Source organism: Culex quinquefasciatus, chromosome 3 (genome assembly GCF_015732765.1).
Source record: "Culex quinquefasciatus strain JHB chromosome 3, VPISU_Cqui_1.0_pri_paternal, whole genome shotgun sequence".
Lineage (NCBI taxonomy): Eukaryota > Metazoa > Arthropoda > Insecta > Diptera > Culicidae > Culex > Culex quinquefasciatus.
This window is the reverse complement of record NC_051863.1, coordinates 102,722,598-102,749,816: the sequence shown is the minus strand read 5'-3', so window position 1 is coordinate 102,749,816 and position 27,219 is coordinate 102,722,598. Positions and strand designations below refer to the sequence as shown.

Sequence of the window (27,219 nt, the reverse complement as noted above, 5' to 3'; positions counted from 1 at the left end):
AGAATGTCAAAATGTTTTCATCGAAAGATAAGATGACGTAGTTTACAGAAATACTTACATGATTGACTTCAGTCAAACAAATTAACAACACAGTGAAAAGCTCCGATGAATGAGGAACACCACTTTTTCGTGAACCGCACTTGAACTTCAAAAGTCGCAATACATACCCGAGTAAAATTAAAAAAGTGGATAGAATTATAACGACAAATGTTAATTCAAATTTAAGACTGCGATTTTTTGACGACACTATCTCGATCACTCTTCACTTGGTTCACTAATCACTGCTGAAACCAAATTGGGGTTAAAGTTGTAAATGCGATAAAATTGAAACAAAAACCTTAAAACTAACCTAAATCTAACAATCTTCCCTCGCAACGATACATTTGCCAAGGAAGTATACTTACATCGCGTCGTTATGACCGTTACAAAAACGTTACACACTCAACACACCCAACATCAGCACAGCGTTGCCCTGGTCAAGGATCACTTTCTAGCAGCAGCAGCGTCAACATTTTCGAAATCACCGAAAATCTTGATCCCTGCTGCGAGCGTCCCCGAAAGTGAACACCGAAGGTGGCACGCTAGCTGGGATGGGCATGGGTGAGTATTTTCAACGTCAATTTACCTCACTGTGAATTACTTAAAATACACAGCTACATGTACCAAACATCCGGACAGTCGTCCGGATCCGGAACCGCTCTTCTGGGAGGAACGTTGAAAGGCCGGAACACTTGCTGAAACACTTGACAGAGACAGGTGGGGAAAGAAATCGAACCGCGACGTTTTTCTCGTTTCTTACAAATTGAAAAGGGGCAACGCGTGCATTTGCGATTCTATTGACAAACTTAAAAGAAACTCTTTAGCGTTTTGGTATCAGCTGTCTGACTCGAAAAAGTGTCTATTTTTTGAATTGTATCACGAGTTATGCATTTCATGTGGGAATAGAAAACGATATGATTTCTTCCTTCTCTCAAACTAATTGCATAAAAGGAGTGATAATGTACTATGCTTTGTTTTTTTCTTAAATGATTGATGGTGTGTTAGGAAAACATGCGAACAAAATAGCTGAGGGGGGGGGGGGATTAATATAAATCGAGGGAGGGGAAATACAACTAAGCGATACAATCATGTCAAACTGAAGATAGATAACAAAACGAAATAGTACTGGTATGTTTAGAAACAAAGGTAAAAAGTTATATTAAAAAAAAATCTTTCAATCCCGAAACAACTCAACCACCTTTGTATGTATGTGTATGTGTGTGTTCGTGCGTGCGTTAAACATGACTGATTCTCATTTCGCAATGAAACAAGACTAAAATCACACCCGCACGTCTTTAATTTTTGGCTGGCGGCAGCGCACACGGTCTCGTTTAAATCACAATCATCCAAAACCAAACTAAGACTATAGAAATGCTTTGGACCGTGTGTGTCACCTCGTGTTTGTAAAGCTAGTTAAAGTAATCGAAAATAAAAACAAATGAAAAAAATGCTACACAATCACCAATGAAAAACTAAATGATACAGAGTTAGCAATAGCTAGAAAAACTAAACAATTACAATGAGAAAAAATAACCAACTGCAAAATAAAATTCGACCTCTGCTGGAGACGCCACAAAACGAGGATCATGACTTAAGAAAACGCTAACCGAAACATAAATTCAACGCACAGAGATGGGTTGGTTATTTTTCCTCACTTTTGTTTCTCTTTACTTATTTTTACTTCATTCGATTTTGCAAATCATTAGAAAGACAAAAAACCGTTAAAGACGTACGATCCATAAAACTATCAAGAGAAAGAGCTTGTCAACGTACTTTATGTTGCCTAGTTATTGCGAGGATAGTTTGCATCACCATCATCATCATCGCCGGCATTGGGGATTCCACGAGCGGGGCCCCTTCTCATAAACTTATTATTTTTATTGCGTACGTGCATGAAAGAATTCAGGGTGGGACGCGAGCAAATCTCGGCATTGCGCGCGCGTGCTCAATTCAAGAGTCAAACGTGTCGCGTGCTCGCGAACCCAGCAATTTCCAATAGTTTTCATCTGCGCAACGCTGCGCGCTTTATTTATCGCTCTTTGGCCTCCCGAACGTTTTGTGCATCGTAACTGTCAGTGTAGGGAAAATGAGCTTACCTTGTGCGTCTCGATGTGGTCCTCCGACAGCGTCCTGAGCTGCCATAAACGCTTCGTTTTGTTCACGTTCCATTTGCCATTGTGCATAACCTAAGATGAAAAGCGGAGAAGAGAAACGCAATAAAGTAGATTAGTCGCTGGGTTTGTCTCCTTGAGGAGTGGGTTGTAACAACCTACCTTGACTAGATCCTTCTCCGTGGCTCGGTCCGGCCTGATCCAAATCGTCCAGCAACTCTTCCTCGTCCAGCGTTAGGTCTTCGACGTTTTCATCCTGTCCGTCGTCGTACTCATTTTTTGGTTCAATCATCAGCTCGGATTGGTTAATTGACTTGCCATCTTCGCCGTCGCCACCTTGTGCTTGCCGTCGTTTGCTTTGAGGTTCATCCAGTTCATTGTCCGAATCATCGTCGCCGTGTCCGTCACCATGTTCCGTTTCGCTCAGTTCCTCGTCTTCTTCCGTGTCTTGTGCCTTTTGTAGTTGTTGCTGCTGCTGCTGTTGCGTGCTGGTCGGGAGGTGTTGTTTGACAAGCTGCAGCTTCAGCGCTTCCGCAACCTGCTGCTGTTGAACGGATTCAGTCTTTTTGATGGCAGCTGATGCTGCAGCAGCGACAGCGGAGGCGGTGGCCGCCAGCACATTCGCACTGGTTACGGCAGACGCGGCGGATGTTGCGGCGACGACGGCGGCGGCCGTCGTCGACGACGACGACAGGGAGGTAGCGGCGTTGTTGATAGCGGGAACACTAGCCACGATCGCGGACGAGCCGGACGTCAGAGCCAGAGCTTGCGGTTGCAGGGAAGAGTGCATTGAATGTGATGAGGAATTTGAATGCTGGTCATGATTATCTGGAGAACGGGAGAGCAAACAAAAATAATTTAACATTTTGCCATTGTTTGTTTGTAAATTATATGTACTGAGGTTGGGCTTTGATCCTGCAAAAAGCTTTCATGTATCCCGTTTGAAACAAACTCTTAACAAATGTGTGACATGTTACACCCAAGGTTCAATTTATCCAACATAAGCAAGGGACCATTTATAAACCACACGGATACTTTATTTAATTTCAAATCACCCCCAAGTAGTAGAAAATCGACTTCTCCATTAACCCTACACCTTAATTAAAGATCCTCTGTAATTACTATAAGATATAAGATAAATGTTATTACGAAAGCAGACTCAGTCCTAACCTGGTCCCAGCACCGAAAAGGAACATAAGCTTAGGGATCATCCATAAACTACGTGAACACTCTCCCACCCTTTGTAAACAATTGTCCATACAAAAATAATCTTTTTTGAATGGAGTGCGAAGAAGGGCTCGTGCATAAACCTAAAATATCAAAAATAACTTAAAACTTTTTTTGATACACTTTTCGAGGGTGCATGGCAGAATGGGCCACCTTAGAAAACAATCTATTTCATCTAATACAACGTTGAAGGGCGATAAGAAATGACTTCCATAAAGTTGGACCACTTCGTTTCGTTTTCGTTTTACGGAGCAAGATGGGGGAGCAAGGGTAGTGGCCGAACTAGTATTGCATACAAAATGAACATTAGAAGATTCAAGCTAGGTTCATTCAAGACTAAATAATTAGTATTTTGAATTATAAAATCATCGTTTAAGAACATTTCAGATTTTTGCTAAGTTCTGTTTAATTTTAACGATATTTGATTTTTTGGGTGGATGGTTTCCGTGGAAGTTAAAAAATACCATTTTTTTTTTGTTTTCTGTTCTGAGAATAAAAATTTTAAGATTTCGTTACAGATTAGGTATATTATTTTTGCATCATTTTAGTTTTTGAAAAGTGAGAATACGTTTGCCCTAAATTTCTAAATAAATATAGATTTCCATAAACCAAGCGGAAACTTTTTTTGAAAATTGAGAAAAAATATTGCGTCACGTTCAAATTTTGTGAAGAATTATTTATTACCTTATTGATTAAGATTATTACCTTATTGATTAGGAAAAATAATATATAATGAAGTAAAAAAAAAAGTTTCTGTTATTTTTACATAAGATTTTCACGATTATTTCACGATCATGGTTCTGTGCCCTAATGTGTGGCTCGAATTATGCGTAGAACGGATGTAAACGGATCCAGTCAGAATTTATCGCCTCTTTAAATCTTGGTACAGTTAAAAGTCATTGAAAAACAAAAAAGTTAATTCATACAAAATATATAAGCAAACAGTGACTAGAGAAAAGACCTAAACTGCCGTTTTACGCATAATTGTCCCATGTTCAAAAAAGTGCAACGGAGAAAAACGCGATTTTTCGACCGTTTTTTGAATTTCTACGCATAATTGTCCCGTGGGTTCATTTTCACGCTATAAGTCCTTTATCATCCCAGTTAGCAGTTAATCACTCTTATTAGTAATCCTCTTGCTATACAACAGCTAAACATGACACAATTAGGTTTTACACCGTGACGTCATTTGACAGCTCGTGTGCACTGTTTACATGGTCTTCGTCGATTGTCGACAAATTTCCCAGAACAAAATCGACGACCGCACGAACTGTGCTAAGTCCATGTAAACAGTGCACTCCTCCCTCCAAATCGAGTCGGCGTAGAACCTAATACTTCGTAAAACTAATGATTTCGTGAAAGAAAATACTTGGTGGGACAATTATGCGTAGAAGATCAACGATGGGACAAACAGACTTGGTGTTGTTTTTGATGAGTTTCCTAACAAAGCACTGGATTTTATGGATTTTTCTTAAAGTATACATCAAATTAAACTTAAAAATGTCAAAAAGTCAGAATCGACCAAAAATGACATGTTACAATTATGCTTAGAACGGCAGTAAAAGCACTAGAAAAAAATCAAGATATGTTCACAAAAAATACTACAAAATTTTAATATTTAATTTAATAAATTTTGACAGATGGTTTACCTAAATCGGTAACTTACCGATTTTTCAACTACCGAATTCGGTAAAAAAAACTAATTGTGTATGACCAAGTTGTAGTTGTTAATTCATTTATTTCTAGCAGCTTTAACCTTCTTGGTCATTCGCTGCCCTTATACAGTGAAACCTCTTTTAACGCTTTTTATTTAGTCGATTTCTCTTAATGGTACAATATTTCTGCATGCTTCAAAAAGCGTTTTGTAGATCTGAACAAAACCTACAAACTGCTTTTTAAAGATTGCAAAATATTTCGTTGTTCCAGAGAAATCGACGAAATAAAAAGCGTAACGCCACCGCGTAACAAGAGGTTTCACTGCATATGACCTAATCTTGAAAAAAAAAATGTTTAGCATTTTAGTCCTAGTTGTCAAGTTAATTGGAATGTTTTTTTGCCTTCCTCACTGAGGTAAGGCTATAATCCTGCTCTAAAAATGAACTTCGTATAAAAACGTCGTAGACCCACCTTCATGTATACATATCGACTCAGAATCGAAAACTGAACAAATGTCTGTGTGTATGTGTGTGTGTATGTATGTATGTGACCAACAAACTAGCTCATGTTTCTCGGCACTGGCTGAACCGATTTGACCCGAACTTGGTGCATTCGACTTGGTTTAGGGTCCCATAGATCGAGTTTTATACAGATTGAAGTTTCGATAAGTAGTTCAAAAGTTATGTATAAAAATGTGTTTTCACATATATTTGGATCTCACTTAACTGTATGTAAACTATGTCCGGGTCCATTATCCGACCCATCGTTGGTTAGGTTATCAAAAGACCTTTCCAACGAGTGCAAAACATTGAAGATCTGGCAACCCTGTCTCGAGATATGGCCACTTAAGTGATATTGATATACTTTTTTGAAGCCGGATCTCACTTAAATGTATGTAAACTATGTCCGGATCCATCATCGGCCCCATCGTTGGTTAGGTTATCAAAAGACCTTTCCAACGAGTCTAAAACATTGAAGATCTGGCAACCCTGTCTCGAGATATGGCCCCTTAAGTGATATTGATGTACTTTTTTGAAGCCGAATCTCACTTAAATGTATGTAAACTATGTCCGGATCCACCATCCGACCTATTGTTGGTTAACTTATCAAAAAACCTTTCCAATGAGTCCAAAACATTGAAGATCTGGCAACCCTGTCTCGAGATATGGCCCCTTAAGTGATATTGATGTACTTTTTTGAAGCCGAATCTCACTTAAATGTATGTAAACTATGTCCGGATCCACCATCCGACCCATTGTTGGTTAGGTTATCAAAATACCTTTCCAATGAGTCCAAAACATTGAAGATCTGGCAACCCTGTCTCGAGATATGGCCACTTAAGTGATATCGATGTACTTTTTGGAAGTCGGTTCTAAAAAATAGATGAAACTTGTGTACAGCCATTGTTGTGAGGAAGGCTCCAACCACATAGGTGGATTAAGTTAGTTTTTTTGTTTTTTTTGTTTGCTTTTTTCCCATCAGTAGTGAATCCGGCCCTGCCACTGCCCTCAGTAATTGGAGCAGAAGGATGTGCACCTCAATTTTACTCGCAGGATCATTGCCAGTACTCAGCGTAGAACCCGATATAAACACAGTAAAACTTACCCGTTAGGTTGTTGGTGTCGACGCTTCCTCGTCGAACTTTCTTCCGCTTCCGTGATGTGGGACTAGTAGAACCTTCTCGCGATCCGGACAGGTCCGAATCATGCAATTCCGATTTCAAAGGCCTTTTGTTCTCGATCGTCAAACCTGAAGCCTGTGTTGAAGAACGAGACAAAAAAGGGAACGAAAGTTTTTGTGAAATTGTGAAATCGACGTCGGGGGTGTTTTGCTGCTCTACCTTATTCACAGGTACGGGTGGCGGCAACGTCTTTGCCGCTGCAGTTTCACTCTGCTGCTGCTTCTGCTGCGATGGTGGTGCTGCCGACGACGAGGACGAGCCCCGATTATCGGACAAACCCTTGATCTGCAGGGACTCGGCCGCCTTCAGAAGCGCAGCCAGCTGATCCTGTGAAATGTTTACCTCGCCACGGTACATGTAGTCCATCATGGCGCGGAGCTCTTGAAATTTTACATCTTTGAGTATGAAGATGGGGTGCTTGTCGTACTGCTGGGAAAGCAGAGCCTGGGAGAAAAATATAGTGAAAAATCCTTTCGTGAGCAACGATATTTCTCGCTGACATAGGAAACCCATGGCGCATTGGTGGTTTTGAAAAACTAATTTAGATTTCACAGCATTGTTTTGGTTCTTACCGCGAAATACGGACTACATGCCGAGAGGACCACCTTGTGTGCTTTTAGGAATTTGCCCTCCGCCGCCAGTGTGCAATCCACTAGTGTTCCATTTTCCAACAAAGTGTCGAACACGGATATGAGTGTGCTTTGGTGATTGTTCCATCGAAGACAGAACTGCTGATCATCATCCATTGTGTTGTGTCGTATTTTATCTTTGCTGGTTCTGAAAATCGAGAAAAAGTTGGAGAAGAAAAGCGTACGCAAAAATTAGTCGTGAGAAAAGTGTTTTACATAGAGTGTTATGCGAAGTAGGCCAATTGAACAAACGAAAACTATGGATACAGATAATGCCAAACCCACAGCAAAGTGGCTCGGGTGGCACGTCGATGGAATGGATCAACAGTAGCAAACTGATTACTTCAAGTTGAACTGTCGGTTTTGGTGTAATTGTTTAAAAATGTCCCAAAATCCCATTGTAAAAGATAACAATGACTATTCAATGTTATCATGTGTTATCATTTCTATGCCACCCGATTAGGTTCCGGAAGAGCAAGGCAAAACTTGAAGCATTACCAATCCAGAGGTCGCCGGTATATTCGAGAACTTTTTTTGCACATTTGTGTTAATGTGGCGTTCACATAAAATCATCACAGGGGTAAACAACCTCTTGACACAATTTCCTCTTCCATCGAAAGAGGGATCTCGCCGGACGGCCTGGAACGTCACATTTTCACCTTGAGAACGCACCACTACTACCACCTCCGACTCCGGACATGACGAGGAGTAAATGTATTAACCCTTCAGGTCCGCGAAGCCCCAAAACACGTCATCCGGGCATTATTAATCCGCCACAGAGGGTACACTGCACCCCCTGGTTTTGGTTTTTACACATTCCTCGAACAGAAGGAGGAAGCAGCGAACATCGGGACACTTGGGCAGACAAGAGAGGGCCAGTCGGCGGCAGTGGAAAGCGCGGGAGCAGCCCTCACCAACACTGACAAAAAGAAACATTACAGCCATGTACCCGCGCGAGGAGAGCACAACACAGATGGAGACAGCCCCGAGTCACATAAAATTCAGACCGTCAAAAAAAATGCGAACAACGGAGCAGGCAACGAACAGGCCAGCCAGCGCCAGTTTTACACACAACGAAAGAAAATCACCTCCTACGTGCGTTCTTGGCAAGTTGAATTTCAATGACAAGAGGGAGAGGACGACAACAACCAAACTCACTCCGTCGGTAGAGGCAAACTTATGATGGTTTTACCACTCTTCCTCCTTCTCCTCCTTTTGATCGGTGTGGGCTACTTTGGCAAAGCTGAAATTATAATTCCACTTATGATTCATTATGCTTTTGAATAGGGCTTGGAAAAAGTGCCGAATCAAGAGGCACAACACTCAATAAAGCTTTTATTTTGAAATAATTTCGAAACTTTCGTAAGTTTTTGTAATGATTCTCAACTACAGAAAGAGGCTTTAAAAAATACAACTTTGTTTCAAGTTCGTTCGTGCACCTTCCTTTCTTTGTTCATGATCCGAACACATAACGCGCGCCCACGCCTTAAGATTTCTTGATGAGGTGAGGTGAACTTGATCTACACAGAAACCAGCAAAAGGTACACTCGGTGCGTATGACCGATGATGTACTTGCTGTTGTTTGCGCTGACTTTGCTTGCAACGTTTAAAGTACCATGTTGACTTCTGCAATGCAGCCTACGCACAAATTTGTAGGAGAAGACAGTTGAATTTCTTGTTTTAAAGTTGACCAAAAATCATCTGTTTACACAAACCAATAACAACAACAATGCGCGAAAATCGATAGTTCATGTGCCATTTTTCGGGACACCTTCTCGAGACGATTTTTCCCTTATTTGTCCTGGTTTGTTTGAGCACTTTTCCAGCACACACACACATATATATATTTATACACAATCGACTAAAGAAAATGGCGACCCACTTAAGCGCACATCATCCTCTTCGTTCAGTAAACATACGTACTGCGGCGGCTCTTGGGGCACACCAGCCACAGGTAGACTCACTCACCACATCGGAAAAAGGCACCACCACACAGAGACCAAACTTTGTGAACGGCTAGTTATTTTACTGCTGCTGCTTTTGGTCTTCTTCCACTGTTTGTTGTATTCCACGCGCGCAGAGTTAATATATGATTCCTGGCGAGCACTTAATTTTATAGTACCCAGAACGCCAACGTTACGCCACGAAAAAAGCCCCGTGATCTACGCAAGTACCACACCGCACCACTACCACAAAGCAATCGAAGTAGTCACTGACGGAGAGAGTGCGATTTTTCCTTTGCTCCTCACTCACAACACACTCTGAGGGGTTTTCTGGGGTTCTCCGGTGGCCCACTAGCTAATGATCGCTCCTCCGAGTCGACCACAAACACCGACGACGCAATGATGACTACCGACGGTCGTGGCCACCGCAAGCACCATCGGCTCCGTACGGGGAAGTATTAAATCGCCTCTTCGGCAGCAACACCAACGCACACCATCAAAGGGAACACGAACTTACAAGCGACACACATACACAGCACACGACGCTGAGGGAGGGTCGTGAACTTGTATTGGGGCGCGCGCTGCAGGAAGCTCGCTCCCTCTCCCTCTGTTGGGTTGGATGTTAGGAGCATGGGAACATCCAAATATGACGACGATTGAAAGGGGCTTTCAACCCTCTGGCACCCACACACAGCGCAGGGGTGCGTTTGCTCGAGTCGATAAAGCATTTGTTAAAACAGGAACATCGAAGTTCTGGGTTTTTTTTTTCTTGTAACCTTGTTTGGGTTATATCTTGTCGCCAGAACTTCAATGCCAGTAGGTAGTCGCATTTCGATTTAAATTTGAGTTTATTTTTTGTATTGAAAATCGATCCAGACTAACTTTGGGGTCCTTCAAGAGTGGGATCCTCTCCATTTCTCCATGAAGTCTAATATAATTCCTTAGTTAGTCGGTCGAAGCTCTCAGAGTTAAATATCGCTAGCAACCTAAGTCAAAGTACGTGAAGCTGAACCTTTTTGGGCATCCGATTTTATATTGGCAAATGTAGTGTTGTTGAAGTTGATTACATGAAGTCTGGACTTTTTTTTATTATTGGGACCTATAAACAAATGTAAACTTTATTTGTATTGTTTATTTGATTTTGGTTAACCGCGGTGGATTTTCTTGAAATAATTCGAACTGTCAAAAATCAACCAAAGCATCTACCACATTGATTACACATAAAACTGTGGTAGAAAAGTATCCACCGTGATCAATTTTTGATAGTTCGACGCCAACAAATTATTTCAAGAAAATCCGTCGCGGTTAACCGAAATCAAATTAACCCTCTACTGCCCATTTTTTCGAAAATATTTATTTTTCCCGTGTTCAGGAGGTCACTTTGAGCATCTTTTGTTCTATGAAAAACTTTACTTCTCTTTGTTTATGTTTTGCTTGTTTTGATTTTAGCATTTCAATTTGCATTTATCTTGTTCAGTTTATGTTAGTTTTTGGTAGTATTTGGCTTATTCTACCACCTAATATTATTACATTTTGGCTATCTAATTTTTTTCACGTTTTTACAGTTACTTTTACAATTTTTTGCATGTTTTTCACATTTCCCCCTATAGAATGGCACCACCATCATTTAAATTGCAAAAAAATGCGTACGGGCATAGTCTGGGGCACTACAAAAATTACTGCATACTTCTTTTTACTGAAAATATAGGAAATGTTAGTAAAAAACACAGCCAAAGTTGACCCCTAAAAAAATTACATTTTTTAAAACATTGGCAATGTCACATAAAACAAGATAAAATTCCAACCCTGAAATTTTCTAAAATTTTAAGAGTTCTTCTTTCCAATGCTTTTTAAAGATATAAAATAGGTTGGAAAATTGATTTTTGGCGAATTTTTAGATCGAAGCCCGCCTAAAGGCGGGGTTAGGTTGTAGAGGGTTAACAATACATCTTTTATGTCAATGTCCATTAAAGTAAAGTTTTCGTTTTTTTACAGGACCCAATAAAAAAAGTCTAGAAATATCCTCTGTAGGAGTGGGTTCATTACAAAAAATCAGAGATAGTGTTGTTAACATCGGATTTTCTAAAGACGGGAGCTTGCCATTTTGAGGATCCATCGACATAGTCCAGAATATTCTACTACAGGGTAACTGTTGTTTCGCTGGGGCTTGGAAAATGCAAACAAATAATTTTTCTCAACCCCTCGCAAAAAGCGTAATTTTCGAACGCTTCCCAAGCACAATACAGACACCGACGCCGTTTTGGTGTTGGTGTCTCGCCGCTACAGGCCGCTACTACCCAGCAGCGCTGGCAGGCCCAAGTATAAATATTATTATTTTTCATGGCCGTGTGTACGTACAAACACGCACACAGGCGCCGCGCATTCTACTGCAATACACATACAAACGGTGTGTATTTTGCTTCAATGCAGACATCGCCGACTCAGGGATGACAACATCACGTCGAGTGCTTGAGAGAAACCTTCTCGATATACACTGGCGAAGCATAAAAAGTGCAACGCAATATGTGCCCCTAAGCCGAGAATTTACATACGATTATTACTTTAAGCTAACCTGCAGTTTGCTCGGGTAATTTGTAGGGGCCTATCTTTACAGTGATCGTTAACATGTCACCGTTTGTCCCTCAACTGCTTCCACGATCATTGTAACATTCGTGGTTACAAACACTGACTGGTGGTAATTTTGGCATTTTGGCTTTTTTCTTAGAGAAGAACACATTCAGCGCATATTAAAACTATTTTATTTTAAACCATCCAATTAGCCAGTTAAAATGTACCCCCAAAGTCCACAAACGAAAATGAGCGCTTTCAAATGTGAACTCTGCCGCGATGACGAAGCACGATCCCTTTCCCGATTTTTCACTACAAGGTATGTGTTCCGTGAGTGTGTCCATGTGTGTTCGTTGCAAAGACTCCACACTCTTCTTGGCAATGTTCTTCCAAGTGCCGCCGCCCTGGTCCTACCCCCTGGACAGATAGCAGGGCTCCCCGTAGAGTGGCGGAGTTCTACTTGTATGAGTGCACTGCTACTCCGGCCGAGCTTCCGACGGCGGGAGGAGCAGAGCGGTGACGACTCATGAAAAATATCAGCCTTCATCACGGGTACATGGATGAGAGAGATCGTGAACATACTACACACCGAAGAAATCCTGCATGTTTGCCCACTAGAGAGGCTTCTCGTCATCATCGTCGACGTCGTGCTGTCAAAAAATGACCCACCCTGTGGTGAATGATCCATGTGTCGGTGTGTATCTGTGTTTGTATTAAGGTATACGACCAGAATGTCTCCCTACAAACACGAATGCGAACAACAACAAAAAATACATCATGGTAGCAAGAGAAGTAAGTAAGGAGAGAAACAACACCACACCAAAAGCGTTCGTCGTTCACCAACCAGATAGAAAACGGTGCGAATGAGGCTGAACCTCACACGTCAATGGGTTTCAAAGCTCATATGACGGGAGACTAAAATTTCCATGTCCTAAATACCAAACTTGCTGCGCAAATGGCAAATGGCTTGGGAGTTGTAAAGGGACTACGAGAATTAATCGCTACGGTTGGATTTTCCATCAATTCACGAGGGGAAGTTTTTTTCTCTCCTTTATTAGAAGGTTAGATGGTACAAAACCCAGAGCGCATGAGTGCTGGATTCATGGTGGCCAGGTGATCTGATTTCAAGCCGAAGGGCTCCGGATATCGTTAGTTACAGGGTGACAGGAAATCACCATCATTTGCGTGCGCGTGTGTATATGATTGTGTGTGAGCAAGGTTTTGCCGGAAAACTAGATACGATTGAAAATCATATTTTCCAACACACGTGCATTTTTCCAAAATTCGAGTTGACCTCAAAGTAGTACACGAGCGTCTCTCCTTTTTTTAAAGTGCAGCCCAAAGAACACTTGATCGAATGCTTTATACGCCTGCTACGACCTAGCTGAGCACTTTCCGTTTTTTTATTTTTTATTATTTTGTGTTATGTGCCATCACTGCCATCAAAAACGCTTTCTTCTGGTGGTGTGCAGAGTAGAGTAGAACCACCATCTTTTCGTGTGTTGGTGGCCACACTCTCTCCAAGGGGTGGTGTCGGTCGTAGAAAATGTTAAACCGCACCGTGCCGCCGCCACCACCCGCCATTTGGCTTGGCTGGAGGACGAATTATCATGTTACAGTAGAATTTGAAATACGTCACGTGTGTGGGACGTGTGCGAAACGCTGTTCCATGTGGAAACTTGAATGTGAATACTTGAAGAGTTGCGATGGTGGGGATTTTAACAGTTGTAAATCGGAGTGAAGAACTAGGCCCAGCAGATTAAACTTTGTTAAAGATTTGTAAATAAAACCAAACATGACGCACTGTTATCTTCTAAACATTTTGTATGACTTCTTTTTGAAATCAGGTCTCCACATCACTGATAAAAAAAAATGTCGCTATGGTTCGAAGAGCTTTTTGGCAACGATTCTCGTATGTTTGGCAGGCTAAGCACTCGCTCATAACTCTATCTAATTTGCTGATTTTCACTATTTAAACAACTTATTTTGTGAAAATATTGATAGATTGCTTTCTATTGGGTTATTGATAAATCGGTTATAGTTCAAAACGCTTTTTATTAGCTGCAATTGAACGTCAAAGTGCTGATATGGCAACATTAGAGGCACGGTGGAGTTAGATGCTGTTCTCCTATACCTACATTTTTTTTCGGTTGTAGCAAAAAAAAAAATGTACTATTCAATTCGAAATTTATCAGCAATGTCCTATCAAACTTTCAATAGCGGTACTTTAATTTAAATATTTCATCAATGCTTCCATAATATCTTAATTCATAAAAATTTTAGGCCAAGCGTTCGCTTTCCTAACACGGACTTGAACTTCAAGTACCAAAATGCATTAAAATTGCTCCTGAAATTGCACCTCTCCAACACAAATGCCCCCAAACGTAGCATTTGCAATATTTGTAATGGAAAATTTTATGAAAACCCATTTAAAACAATTTATCGTGCTCAGACTATTTGATAGATCACTTTGAACAAATATTTATTACACGAACTTTAAGTGGCTTTCTTATGTACGGTTTACGCGTAAAGATAGTAAAATTATAATCAGGTCGTGGTGAAAACAAAGATCTGCTACGTTCAAAGTCCTTCTCTTGCAGTAAAGATTTTATATCGACGCTGTTGTGCTAAATTTTCGCACGTCGCTCTTTGACGTTCCGAGAAAAACGCGTTTCAATGTTTGACCTTGAATAAACAAAAACGAGAGCACGCAATGTAAATAATATCAAACACGTTTTGTTTGGTTGACCATTCTGTGCATTGTCGTGAAGTTTTATTGAATTTGGTTGCTGGAATCCCGAGTTATAATTACAAATGTTTACGGTAGTCGAGCTCACACTTGTGTAAAAAGCGATTTGACCTGAAATACCTTTGCCTACTTAATACCTACTTACATCAATCTTCATGGTGTGTCAAGATAGCACGACAAGATTGAAACTGCTTTGATATGAAAAGTGACAAAAATGCACGGAGTTTATTTTCGATTTTATGGGATCTGAGATGGCTAAAAGGTGAGCCTCCCTAACTCAATTTGGCCCAAAATTCACGTGCGACATGTTAGCTAATTGATTCTGGGTTCGATTCCCATCTGCTCCAACCTTCCATCGGATGAGGAAGTAAAATGTCGGTCCAGGCCTTGGTTGTTAGGCCGTTAAGTCATTCCAGGTGTAGGAGTCGTCTCCATGCCATAAGTACAAACAACACACCAAACCAAGCCTACTCCGGTGGAATCGCTGGCGGCGGTTGGACTCGCAATCCAAAGGTCGTCAGTTCAAACACTGGGGTGGAAGGTTCCTTGGAGTAAAAGAGGTTTGGGTGCCCTCCCCATTCAAGCCTTCGGACTCCTAGGTTCGAGCAGAAACTTGCAATAGAGACCACAAAAGACCCGGGGGTCGTTAATGTGGATGGTTTGATTTTTTTTTTTTTTTATGTTAGCTAATTTTAATTTTAAAGGTAGCTGTGAGAAGAAAGAAATATGAATTTTAGTTAGAATACCTGATCTTTGTTTCTTTTCTGTAAACACAATGTTGAGTAAAGCTTATGTTACGACAAAGACTGTGTGTTTGGTTGAATCACTTTGCACTACTGCTTTATTGATGGTTTGATTAATAAAAACAATTTTCAAAATCAGGTATCCGAAGCTTGAAACGGTGAGGCAATTGCAAACCTCTTTTTACACCCAAGCTCCCATCCACCCCGGGATTCGAACTGGCAACCCTTGGATTGCGAGTCTAACTTACCGAGACAGGACCCAGGGAGATGACCTGGAATGAGCTAACCACCGAACCTCTAGGTTTAGGCCGGGACCAAATTTTACTTCTCCATCCGACAAAAGGCGTGATCCACTACCACTACACCACCAGACCTTGCTAACCCGGTTTGATCAAAGATTATTGAAAATATTCAGATATAGATGGCGCTCCTGATCTAGCTGTGCAAGACCAATTTGCTCACCAGTTTTTTTTTTTTTGTTGGGCCTGTTGCAGGTTTGGTTTGGATCAGAGGCCGTGTTACGCTCCATACAAAATTTTTAAAATTTGTATGGAACTGTTGTTACGAGGGGGGAGGGGGTCTTAGATATGATTTTTTGCGTTACCTAATCTAATCTAATCGAACACAAGCGCAGCCAGTCCGAAGAAAGCATCCGGGAAGAACTTATGGTTAGATTACGCCTCAAGTTCTTTCTTGTCATTATTAATGATTGCAGTACTTTCGAGAACCCCCGAAATGTATTACACTCACTAAAGCGGCCCGGCCTACTGCGTTGCATTAACTGCAAGAGACAGTTTCTATGAACGGAACCCACATTTCAAGGAATCATCAGGGGAAGAAGAAGATGTGAGGACATACCGTACCAACCACTTCGAGTTATTTATAGAATATGGTGTGTAGTGTGTGTAGGGGAATCGTTGGGAAAGGGATTGTTGTATTATATAGTAAATTACCTTGTGACATTATTTCACCACTACTGATTTATTCACTCAAGGGGTGACAACCCCTAATGGCCGAGTGCCTAGAGCATCTGACTACCAATCCAAAGGTGTTAGTTCGAATCCCACCTGACCCCATGCGTTTTTTTTGTTCATATTCAAAGTTCAATTATAGTCGAATAATTTCAAGGAGACCGGTCGGGAATCGAACCCGGAACCTTCCGCTTATGAGGCGGGGGTCGTAGCCATTAAGCCACGGGCCGGTCTTAAAATATGATTTTTTGCGTTACGTAATAAAAGAACGCTCCCTTAGAACAAAATTATCATTTAATGCAAGCCAAAACCAAGACATTTTATTTCTCGCCGATTCGGTTTAGAGGTTAGGATTTTGACAGCTCGCTAAAATGTGGGTAATGTTTACGCTTTGTTGCTGCTTTCTCTGTCAAATGACGTCACGGTACAAAACCTAATTAGGTTTTACAGAGTGACGGCACGAGCGCACACGCACACACATTTTCGCTGAGACGCACGTGCAATAAACGCAAACAGTGCAGGCACTCTGTCAAATTACTAACCTAAAAACGATACTTTATCCACCTTAGGGTACCTGGTGCCTTCCTCACATTCATAAAAACAACGGAGTCGAGGTAACACCTTATAATGTGGCCCTCTTAAACCTTGCGGTTTCGTCAACTGATCCACAGGCGTATATCGTTCTTTTTGCGACAAGACTCCGCATCTCGGGTTTCCTAAGTGTGACACGGAGAGAGGGCACTGAATACATTATTAACACTTAGAATTTTTGGCGTCCGCCGCGGGATTCCAAAGTGAATATAAAATTATAAAGTGAATACATTACACAGCCTCAAAAAAGTGCATAAATAAAACTCAAGTGCTCATAACATTTGATAGGGTTGTCAGATCTTCAATGTTTTAGGCTCAATTGAAAGGTCTTTCAAATACCTTTCGAAAAATGTATAGCATGACATTTTCTTACAAAAACCACCCTTTTTGCAATCTGTTTTTCAGCATAACATTTGAAGTACTTTACTAAACTTCTTTTACTTTTTTACAAGTCCCGAGATAATCGAGTGCAATTATTTTGATCAACATCCAACCACCCACATAGACATTTGCTCCGAATTTGATTCTGAGTCGATATGTATATGTGAAATTTAAAGCCTTTCCTCATATAGGTGAAACCTTAAAAAAACAATCCACTTTAACGACCCCGGGTCATTTGTGGTCTCGTGATGAAACCTAATTGAGTCCTAAAGCCCTATGTTAATTTATATGTACAGCATTTGGAGGATGCCTCACCACCGGAAGGCTACACAACGCTTATCTCACTGTTGGTGTGGTTGTATTAGACCCTCATCCGGATCCGGAACAATAATCCAACACGGGAGATACAATGTCTTCATCTTTTGATGAGTGTGTAATACTACCCAGGGCATAAGGGGGTTCTGGCCGGGTCCAAGCTATCCTCAGGGATGGGAAGGATCGTTAGTAAACACCTATTTAAAGTGCGCAAGGAACCCTACGTCACCTTAGTGGTATAGATGTTTGTAGGGAGGTTTTGGACTCAATGTTAGCAGGAGAGGTAGATCCCTAGGATACATCTCGAAAGGCGTTGCGGGTTCGTTGTAACGGTATTCCTAATTCCAGTCTAGGCTCACCAAGTCGCCATGGCCTAGTGGTTAGCATTTTTGCTTACCAATCCAAAGGACGGGGGTTCGAACCCCGCCTCTAGGTACCTTGATTTTTCATTCATATTGAGCATTGAAAGTATTTCTATGTCCTTAACATTCTCGATAGGAGCAGATGGGAATCGAACCCAGAACCATTCGCTTACAAAGCGAACACCGTAACCATTCAGCCACAGCTGGGATTAATTTATATGTAGAACTGTAAAAAAAACACGATATTTCTGATAAGTTTTTTTTTTATTTTAAAGCAAAAAAAATATTTACAAAACTTAGAAAAATAAGCTCAATCGTTGTGAACAATAATATCAGCAATTTAAGCCTATTTTAGGACCCAGCCTGAGTTGAAAAATTGGAGTTGTTGGTTAAGCTTGTAATTCTTTACCATTTCAGTGTCCTAAACCAGCACTTTGAGAAGGAAATCCATAGCGGTCATTGTTAATTTATAAGCCTTATTTATATCACTACACGTAACATGCGGACAAGCTATTTGCAGCTGCTTGTTATTATTTTTTGCAAAAAAAGGATGCACAAAAACTTGTGTTGGCGTAGGTTGCAACAACTGAATCACCCTATAAAAAGCTGATAAATGCCCGTTTGCAACTAACCAACCCCTCTTGGATCATAAAGTTGTGTGTAGTGCTAAATCCGGGACGTACCACACCAGCGCACATATTGCGCTGTGCGTCTGTGTCTGTACTACTCTACCCATCCAACAACATCACCCCAAAAAATAACGACCCAAGGATTGAGTTGAGATTGAGATTAAATTTTGTAAAGGTTCTATCTGCATAGGAAACCCATGACGAATAGGTTGTTTTGAAAATTTAGTCTAGAGTGTACTTGCATCCAGCCAGCCAGCAATGCCATCAAGTTTGGTTCCATTCCGCCATTTGCAATATCACACTCACTCACTCTCTTGCCAAGTTACAATATGCTCCTCGAGCTTAGGACAAAACATTTGGCAGCAGCCGCAGTTAGGGGGAAAGAAAGAAAGCGTGTGCTTACACTCCTATTTTCATGGGGTACAACAACAGATGGGCCAACCGAAAGCGAAGGGGGCGACCCGACCCCGACGACTCTGGCGAGGATCGAACATGCGCAGCAACGAATGAAACGCTTTTATCGGGGGTTCGACGAATGCACGCACGTCAGCCGGTAAACACACCGAATTGTTGCCCAACGCTATGCGACCCTACCCTTCGAAAAAGCACATTTTGGCTGCTGCTGCTCCATGCATCCCGTACACGTTTTGCGCCAACTGTACAGATTAACAAATACTGTGACGCCCTTTTGTGTGTTTCCCTCATACTTTTCCCCAAAAAATGCGTAGTTGTGCTCGGTGTTGTGTTCCAACGCCAGATGTTTGGGGAGGAAATTCGAACGGACAGCAGTGGTAAAGATAAATGCGGGAAAAAGGACAAATGTGCAGGACAGCTTTTGCCCTCGAATATCCTTTCTGGGGCCGGTATCCTTATGCACAGCGTAGTGGAGGCCAACAGTGGGAAAAAATAACTAGAAGACCAGTGCGTCCTTTTGAGAATTTAAAAAAAAACCATTTTCCTCGCTGACCGAGCCATAAATCACATGGACACTAATATTGAGAGCATTTACTTTCAGTATAAGGCCAGTTGAACCTCGCGGGCCATTTTGGTAATTTGCGCCATAATCGCGGGCCGCATGTGAAATATCAATGAGAATTACTAAAAAATCGCAGAATACGAATAAATTAAAAGTTTAATTTTCACAATCTATTTGTAAATGCAATTTATTGTTTTCCAATTTACAAAATTGTGACCAAATATACTTCCATAACCAACTAAAACATAGTTCATTTCATATAAATTCCATCCAATACAATTTCCTTTGCAAAAAATATTGTTACTCAGTACGACACTTTTAAATTTTAACTTTTCAAATGCTTTGCAAACATATTTTGATTGGTCTATTTTTCGTTTCGTTTTCGTTTTACGGAGCAAGGTGGGGACGCGGCCTCAAGTCAATCCAAGTCCGGTTTCTTCGCAATGCGCAATTCGCAATTTTCAGTGTAAGAACGGGCCTTGACCGATCTTATGCACTAGGTTCCCGACGAACACGCACTGCCCTTACACCTACATCTCACCCTTGCTCTGAGTCAGTACGAGCAGAACGCTAGAACACGCTTTGAGTGCTCGTGCCAGGCATGCACACCTTCTTTCCCGGTTACGCATTTTAACTCGGCCGGGGGGGTTACGCATTTTAAAAGACCTTTCCAACGCGTCCAAGACATTGAAGATCTGACAACCCTATCAAAAGTTATAAGCACTTAAGTGTTATTTATGCATTTTTTGGACGCCGGACCTCAGATATTTTGATGAAAACGTTGTCCGGATCTCTCATGCGACTTGTCGTTGGATAGGTAATCGAAAGACCTTTCCAACGAGTTCAATAGATTGCAGATCTGACAACCCTATCAAAAGTTATAAGCACTTAAGTGTTAATATGAACTTTTAAGAGGCCGGATCTCAGATATTTTGATGAAAACGTTGTCCGGATCTATCATGCGACCTATCGTTGGATAGGTAATCGAAAGACCTTTCCAACGAGTTCGATAGATTGCAAATCTGACAACCTTATCAAAAGTTATAAGCACATAAGAGCCCTGAATTATGAAGATCTTACTACCCAATCTGATGGTATGAATCAAGCATTACTCTCTAAATGTGAGGAAGGCAGCAACTACCTAAGGGTAGATTAAGTAACGTTTTCCTTCAGTAGATTTACTCGATCCTTAAGCACCCGCAAAATTCTGTTCCCAAATTTTCATCAAAGTGTCCACGTGGTTTGTGGATGGTCCCTTACATTTAATGTATTAATTTAAATTTGAATTTGAAATTTTGCAGGAGGATAGGATGTCCACAGAATCCAATGTGATGTTAAGAAGTGTTGGATACTTTGCTGGTATTGATTTTAGTGTCAACAAGCCTTACCCGACAAACTTTGTTTTGCCTTTTTTCGTTTGTTGACGTTTTTTGATTTTTTGCCTATTCAGCCTCCTGTGATCAAAATATGATTTTACGTACCGTAAACTGAAGTGACTTTAATAGCCCGGGGTGACTTTGATAGGTTTTTCATCAAATGCCCGTCAAATTAATATCCAAACATTAATTAGAATTTTGAGTATGTTGGCATTAAGGGATAGCTTATTATCGAGTTAGTTAGCGTAAGAACCTTCCTTGGGCTTATACGAACCCAAGCACCTCGATCCGACGCTCCGTATTGAACTGATTCGCGTTCGAACAAAACCGTCGAAATTTGTTATATATATAGATTTGTTTTAATTATTTTCAAACAATATAATGTTGAAAATAATTTAAACAAATTTTAACTAAAATCAATACCAGCAAAGTATCCAAGGCGTCATCCATAAAGTACGTACGCTCTTAGGGGGGGAGGGGGGGTCACCGTAGGTGTGACAAGATGTGACGAAGGGGGAGGGGGGGTTTGCGAGACTGTGACGTCACGCCATGTTTTTTTTATGATTGCATAATATTAATTCGAAATGAGAAAAATGATAAAAATCCTCTTTTCTAAAATTGTTTGCTTACTATTATTTATTTACTATTATTTAGAAGTATCGCATTAGAATTGATTATATAGCGACATATTTTTTTTTGTTCAGTTGGAACTTTAATATTTTGCAAATTCTTGCTCGATAAAAATAAATGCTTTAAAAGCAGGGTGTTCATGAGAAAACTGGTATAGATGGTTTGAAGTTATTAGATACAAAGCTGTGAAAAATAGTTCTCAAGATTTTTTAATATTTGAATATTAAACCAGGTCTTCTACTTTTAAAAAAATACAAAACTGTTTTTTTATATCGCATTGTTTATTCTAAAAAATTAATAATAAGACAACTTATTTTTTATTAATATTAAAATTGGCAAAAAAAAACCCAAAATTATGAGAGTTTAAAGAAATAGAAACTATAAAAAATTCCATCGAAAACAAGGGGGCTGGCAAAATGTGACGTACTTTATGAGGGGGGGTTCAACCTTGCGTGACAAAGTGTGACATAGGGGGAGGGGGGGTTGATTTTGTCCGATTTTTGCGTGACATACTTTATGGATGACGCCCAACACTTCTTAACATCAAATTGGGTTCTGTGGACAACCTACGATCCTCCTGCAAAATTTCAAATTTAAATTAATACATTAAATGTAAGGGACCATCCACAAACCACGTGGACGATACTAAAAAATCTTCAGTTTTCGATTTTCGTATTTTTTCAAAAAGCAAAATTTAAACATCAATAAAAATATTTATGTTTTTCATACTAAAAAATCGTCAGTTTTTGATTTTTGTATTTTTTTTAAAGCAAAATTTAAAAATCGGTCTTAGTCATGCACACGGGATATGTCTTGGGAGTGTTCACCTCAAATTTCAGTCAATTTGATACATCCCATCTCGAGATATCGTGGCACCCGTAAATCAACTCGGTGTTTAGAGAAAACCGAACAGAAAGTTTGACAGTCCGCTTTGCGCATGGCAAAATTGTGAACTTAAATCGTCTCTTACTCAGTTCAGTCTCGAATTATCTTCATGAAACTTTCTGAAGTGATTGAAAATCATCTTATTAGAGCATTTAGTAAATTTTCTGAAGTATGAAATTTTGAAATTTTCTACCCCTTAAGACTTATAAACAATGTTGTTGATTTGCCTTGGAATATTTTGTTTAAATGTTTTCAAACAAAATTTGTTTTATTAATTTTGCTTTGATAACTTTTAAATATCTCTTTTGATACAAAATGAATAAAACAAACGTTTTATAATGTAACATTAGTTCTTAGATGGAGTCTTTCACTAATGGGGCAATACTGTCAATGATGGTTCTGAATCCAGTGTCCAGAAATAGTAAATTGAAATGAAAAATAATCACTATATATAAAACGCTTCTACAAACAACACAAAGAAAACAGTTTTTTTATTGCTACATTCAGGATCAAGATTTGAATGTTTTTTTTTTTCTAAAACAAAGATGGCCGATCGGGAATAAAAAAAATCAAAATCAGTTGTTTTTTCAATTTTATTCTTTGCAACTACAGTACTGGATTATCGGAAGCCTCGATTATCCAAAGTTTGATTATCCGAAGGTTTGTATGAGACCTCGAATAATCGAATCACTAACAAAAAAAAATCTTTATTTTTTTCTTATTTTTTAATTTTTTTATGTTTTTCAAATCAAAGTCTAGTTCTACGACTCTATTTTAGTCAAATTTGAATAGTTGTTTGCCTAGTAAATAACAAAATGCATTTTTTTTTTCAATGTTTCGTTCCCGCCATATTGGCCGCCATCTTTGATTTAAAAATTCTATATCACTTAAGAGTAGTTTAGGGGTCACACTCGACAATCAAAAATAAGACAACGAAAAAAATCGTAATTCGATTATCCTAAGTGAAATTTTTCCGAGGTCTTCGGATAATCGAGTCTAGACTGTATTAATATTCTTTTTTCAATTAGTGTTTTTAATTTAACAGTACATTTGCAATTCAGAGATTTGGTGAACCTTTCAACTGAGATCAATTCATAAGCCTTTACAGTGAGGGTGCATATTTCTATGTTTAGATTTTGGTAGCTGAGTGCTCTTTTAGGGGTGTATTAATATCAAAAATAAAATTTAAGAAATTTCTAAAATACAATTTTTAGAATAAATGTTGCCTTAACGTTTCTTTCAGCATAAGGATTAATAATTTAAATCATTTTCAGCTTCAAAAATGTTATTAAAAAATTCCCTGCCCGCCATCGTTTCTGAAATTTGGCCCGCAGAGCCAAATGGTCAACGACGTTAATTTAACGTGCTCCATTCGCGTTCACGTTTATGTTAACGTTTAACGATTCCGTAACGCTAAACGTTGTTAATTTGAACGTTTAACAGCACTGCAAAAAGATGTTTAAAAAATCAGGCCTTGAAGGGTTAAGCGATTTTTTTCACCGATTTCGGTAAAAAAAATCAATAAGTGAGCATTATTAATTGATATACATGTACATAGAATGAATGTTTGTTTTTTATTGTAAAGCACTCTTCACATAAAAAATACACTTGAAATTATCCGCTAGTGACCTTGGCAAACGGAGTTGTTATTAAAAAAACAAGTTTTCGCGAGCAATGTTAGCAATTTACAAGCATTGAGCTCCATTAATATTTCCCTCATGTTTTCGGCTTGACCCTGATGGGGTCTTGTTTTTTTTGGGCTGCCCAATCGCCCTACAAAACCACACACATCATCATCCTCAATGGACAACCTACACGACTTGGAACGTTTTTGGGCCTGCTGTAGTGTGGTCAAACCGGTCATAAATACATTAATAATTATGTTCAGTTCTGAACTTCACCCAACGAGTATCAGCTAGTGTGTGTGTGTGTGTGTGCATATTTATAAACTCGGAAGCACACATATACAACGACACAGGCACGCCAGCACTTACACAAATGCATTAACTAGGAAAACGAATGTCATTACAAGTAAAAATACAATTGTGGCCGATTTTCCTAAAATGAACAAAGCCAGCATAAAACAAAATGGCGGATGTTCATCGTCCGGAATTTTCAATCGCAAATTTTCCATCGACGCATTACGATTTGCAGCCTGAAAACTGAAATTTCGCAACAAGTTTCGCCAACTCCAATTAAGCACAAATTTCACTAATTTGATTTTTCACGTTTATCCGAACTTGTAGTAAGCCATATTGATTCTTGGCCACTTTACCATCTCAAGGTGTTAAAAAGTGAAATTTACAATGCAAATATCAATCACTTGACCGAATCGGAAAGCTTTTCACTTCACACTAATCTAGTAGGCTGAAGAAAACTTACCTTATGAATTAGCACAGTCTTCATTTAATATCACAAATTAAATACTAACTCAACTCAGCAAATTTGACCAACTCACTAACGGCGTGTTCCCTTGTCAAACACAGACTGATCGAAAAGTCGAAAAGAAAATGGAATGAACCCTTCGAAAGAAAACGAAAAGAGAAAACAAGATAAGAATCCAGCAAAGAGAAACAGAGAGCGCAAATGAGCCAACACGGATATTCAAGATTACAAAGATCTTTGTTAAAAATAACGCATAACGCATCAGCCAAAAATGGGTATACATACACTGAAGCTAAAAATTACACCAAAAAGTGTAGAATCCAACCATTTTCGAACAAGACCACGCTTGAACCATCGCGCCGTGTAAACAGCCCGGAACACATTGGCAGAAACGCATCCAATGTGTAAATTTGGATTCGGCAGTGGCCCCCTGGTGGCAATAATGGAAAGCTCTTGGAATATTGTGCTGCCACCTGTTGTTGAATAGACAAAAGTTGTTTTCTTAAGTTTTCATTTAAAAAAAAAATATTAAATTTTTAAAACGTTTATTTAGAAAAAAAAACATTAGTGCTAGAATTTTGAACTAATCACGAGACGCACGCCTCCAATACGCTTTCGAAGTTGAGCCACCTGGTTCGTCGCCGGATGGTTTGATGAAAGGCACAGTGCAGATTCTGGTGGGGACGGCCATTTGACGCGGAAGGAATCTACTGTGCTGGCAGCACATCCGCAGCCCACGGCAGCATGGCTCCGGTTGTCATAGTCGGTACTGTTGGGTCCAGAAAGTCGAACACCTGGTTTGGTTTCGGGCAACTAAGTAATTAACTTCCCGAAGGTTGCCCCGAAGCGCGCGTGTTCAGGGCAGTCAATAATGACCAGGTACCAGATTCCAGCAGCGACTGCTTGTTGTGGTCGCGTCGGAACGGACGATTCTAAGGGCTACGGGTTGATAGCTCCCAGAAGACGCGGAGGTGTGGTCCTAAGTGAAACATTCAAGTTTTATCTCATTGTTTTTTTGTATATTTTTGCAGATCAACTTACCATCCACGTGTACGTCATCAGGTTGAAATACGCCGTCAGCTTTATCCTGCCGTGAACTCTGACCGGAGCAAGCTCAGCAAAAGGGGCATGTTCGTTTACAGGTTGAGTTGCGCTGGCATGCTCGGTGGTTTAAGATCCTACGATGGAACGAGAGCGCCACAAGCAAGTACCTTGCGACGTTCCGTAAGTGAGCTCTAGCACTTCTGTCTTAGTTCTGGTCTCGCCAACGGCACTTAAAAACTGCTTGTAGTGTCCCCAGTCTGAAAGTAGCAAAAAATATGGAAAAACTTTCATAAGAACTAAACCAACTCAAACCTGCCTTGCTCCCGAATTGTCCCGCATCGGATAAGTTCTCCGAAGCTACCGGGTATTCCTTGTCGTTGGCGTCGTCTGTCGTTTTGATCGCGTCGGTCTACTCATCATCGCAGATTGAATCAAACACCTCATTCGACTGGACGGGATGGTTCGGTGCTCACGCGAATCGCGTTCCCGCACTCTAGGAAAACAACGCCAGCCGTGTCCGCGTCCATGTCGACGCGGATTTGGCACTGGTTGTCAACGATTAGTGAATGCAGCGTGTCGAGGACTTCCGTCGGCCAGGTGTTGCCTTCTTTGGGGCGACGTTCGTGAGGCGGTAGCTGTTCATCTGGATGGGGACGCGCCCGCAGTTGACGTTCTTGCGCAAATCTGCAATATCCACCTCTTCGATGTTGCCGTAGTCGATGAACTGGACCTTGTAGCGGCGACAGCTGATGGCTTTGCGGACGATCGCGCGGTAGAACTTGTTGTCCTGGTGGAACTTGGCTATGCACGGTTCGTTGTCCGAGTAGAACTTGTCGGTGGCGCTGTCGTCTTCCTACTGCTGTAGATCAGGTTTTTCATCCTTCATGTCCACGTCCACGTCAATCCTTCTTGTCAAAGGATTGATGGTAACGCTGGAGTTCTTCTTCGACGGAGGCCGTCTCCGCCAGGGGCTTAAACTTCTCCTTGAGGTGGACTTAGCCGTACTGACCAAGCCGGAGACGACGCCTTGACATTTTACTCGGTCATGCCCTACATGATGACAGGTGACAGGGATGGCGCCGTGAACGCTGGGTCCGTGCAGCGAGATGGATAAGCGCTTGAACTTGTCGCACGTTACCTTGAACGTGTCAAAAGCCGACGAACTCCACGTCTGATAATTTTCAATGGGACCAACGCACGCCACCCTCACAACCACAACCGTCCCTCATCATCTTCCTCCGGAATGACCTCCTTAATGACCTCCTTGATGCGCTCGACGACCGCCGATTCGGACCCACTCGACACGGCGAATCCCTCCTTCACCATCG

General features: G+C 40.6%; 1 protein-coding gene across 10 annotated transcripts in view; it reads right to left on the bottom strand.

The window, feature by feature from the left end:
• Positions 1-25,001, bottom strand: part of LOC6048663 (longitudinals lacking protein, isoforms A/B/D/L) — a 104,589-nt gene extending 79,588 nt beyond the window's left edge. For 9 of the 10 annotated variants that reach the window (XM_038261996.1, XM_038261995.1, XM_038261987.1 and 6 more), the window contains exons 1-6: positions 24,845-25,001; positions 7,287-7,491; positions 6,874-7,158; positions 6,639-6,789; positions 2,313-2,978; positions 2,136-2,225 (exon numbers count right to left, since the gene is read on the bottom strand). In XM_038261996.1, coding sequence (XP_038117924.1) covers positions 2,136-2,225; positions 2,313-2,978; positions 6,639-6,789; positions 6,874-7,158; positions 7,287-7,460 — 1,366 coding nt within the window. In that variant the 5' untranslated portion in view covers positions 7,461-7,491; positions 24,845-25,001. Of the gene's footprint in view, positions 1-2,135; positions 2,226-2,312; positions 2,979-6,638; positions 6,790-6,873; positions 7,159-7,286; positions 7,492-9,311; positions 9,680-24,844 lie in introns of those variants that run through there. The other variant, XM_038261988.1, reaches the window with a different exon arrangement.
• Positions 25,002-27,219: the final 2,218 nt, after the last annotated feature.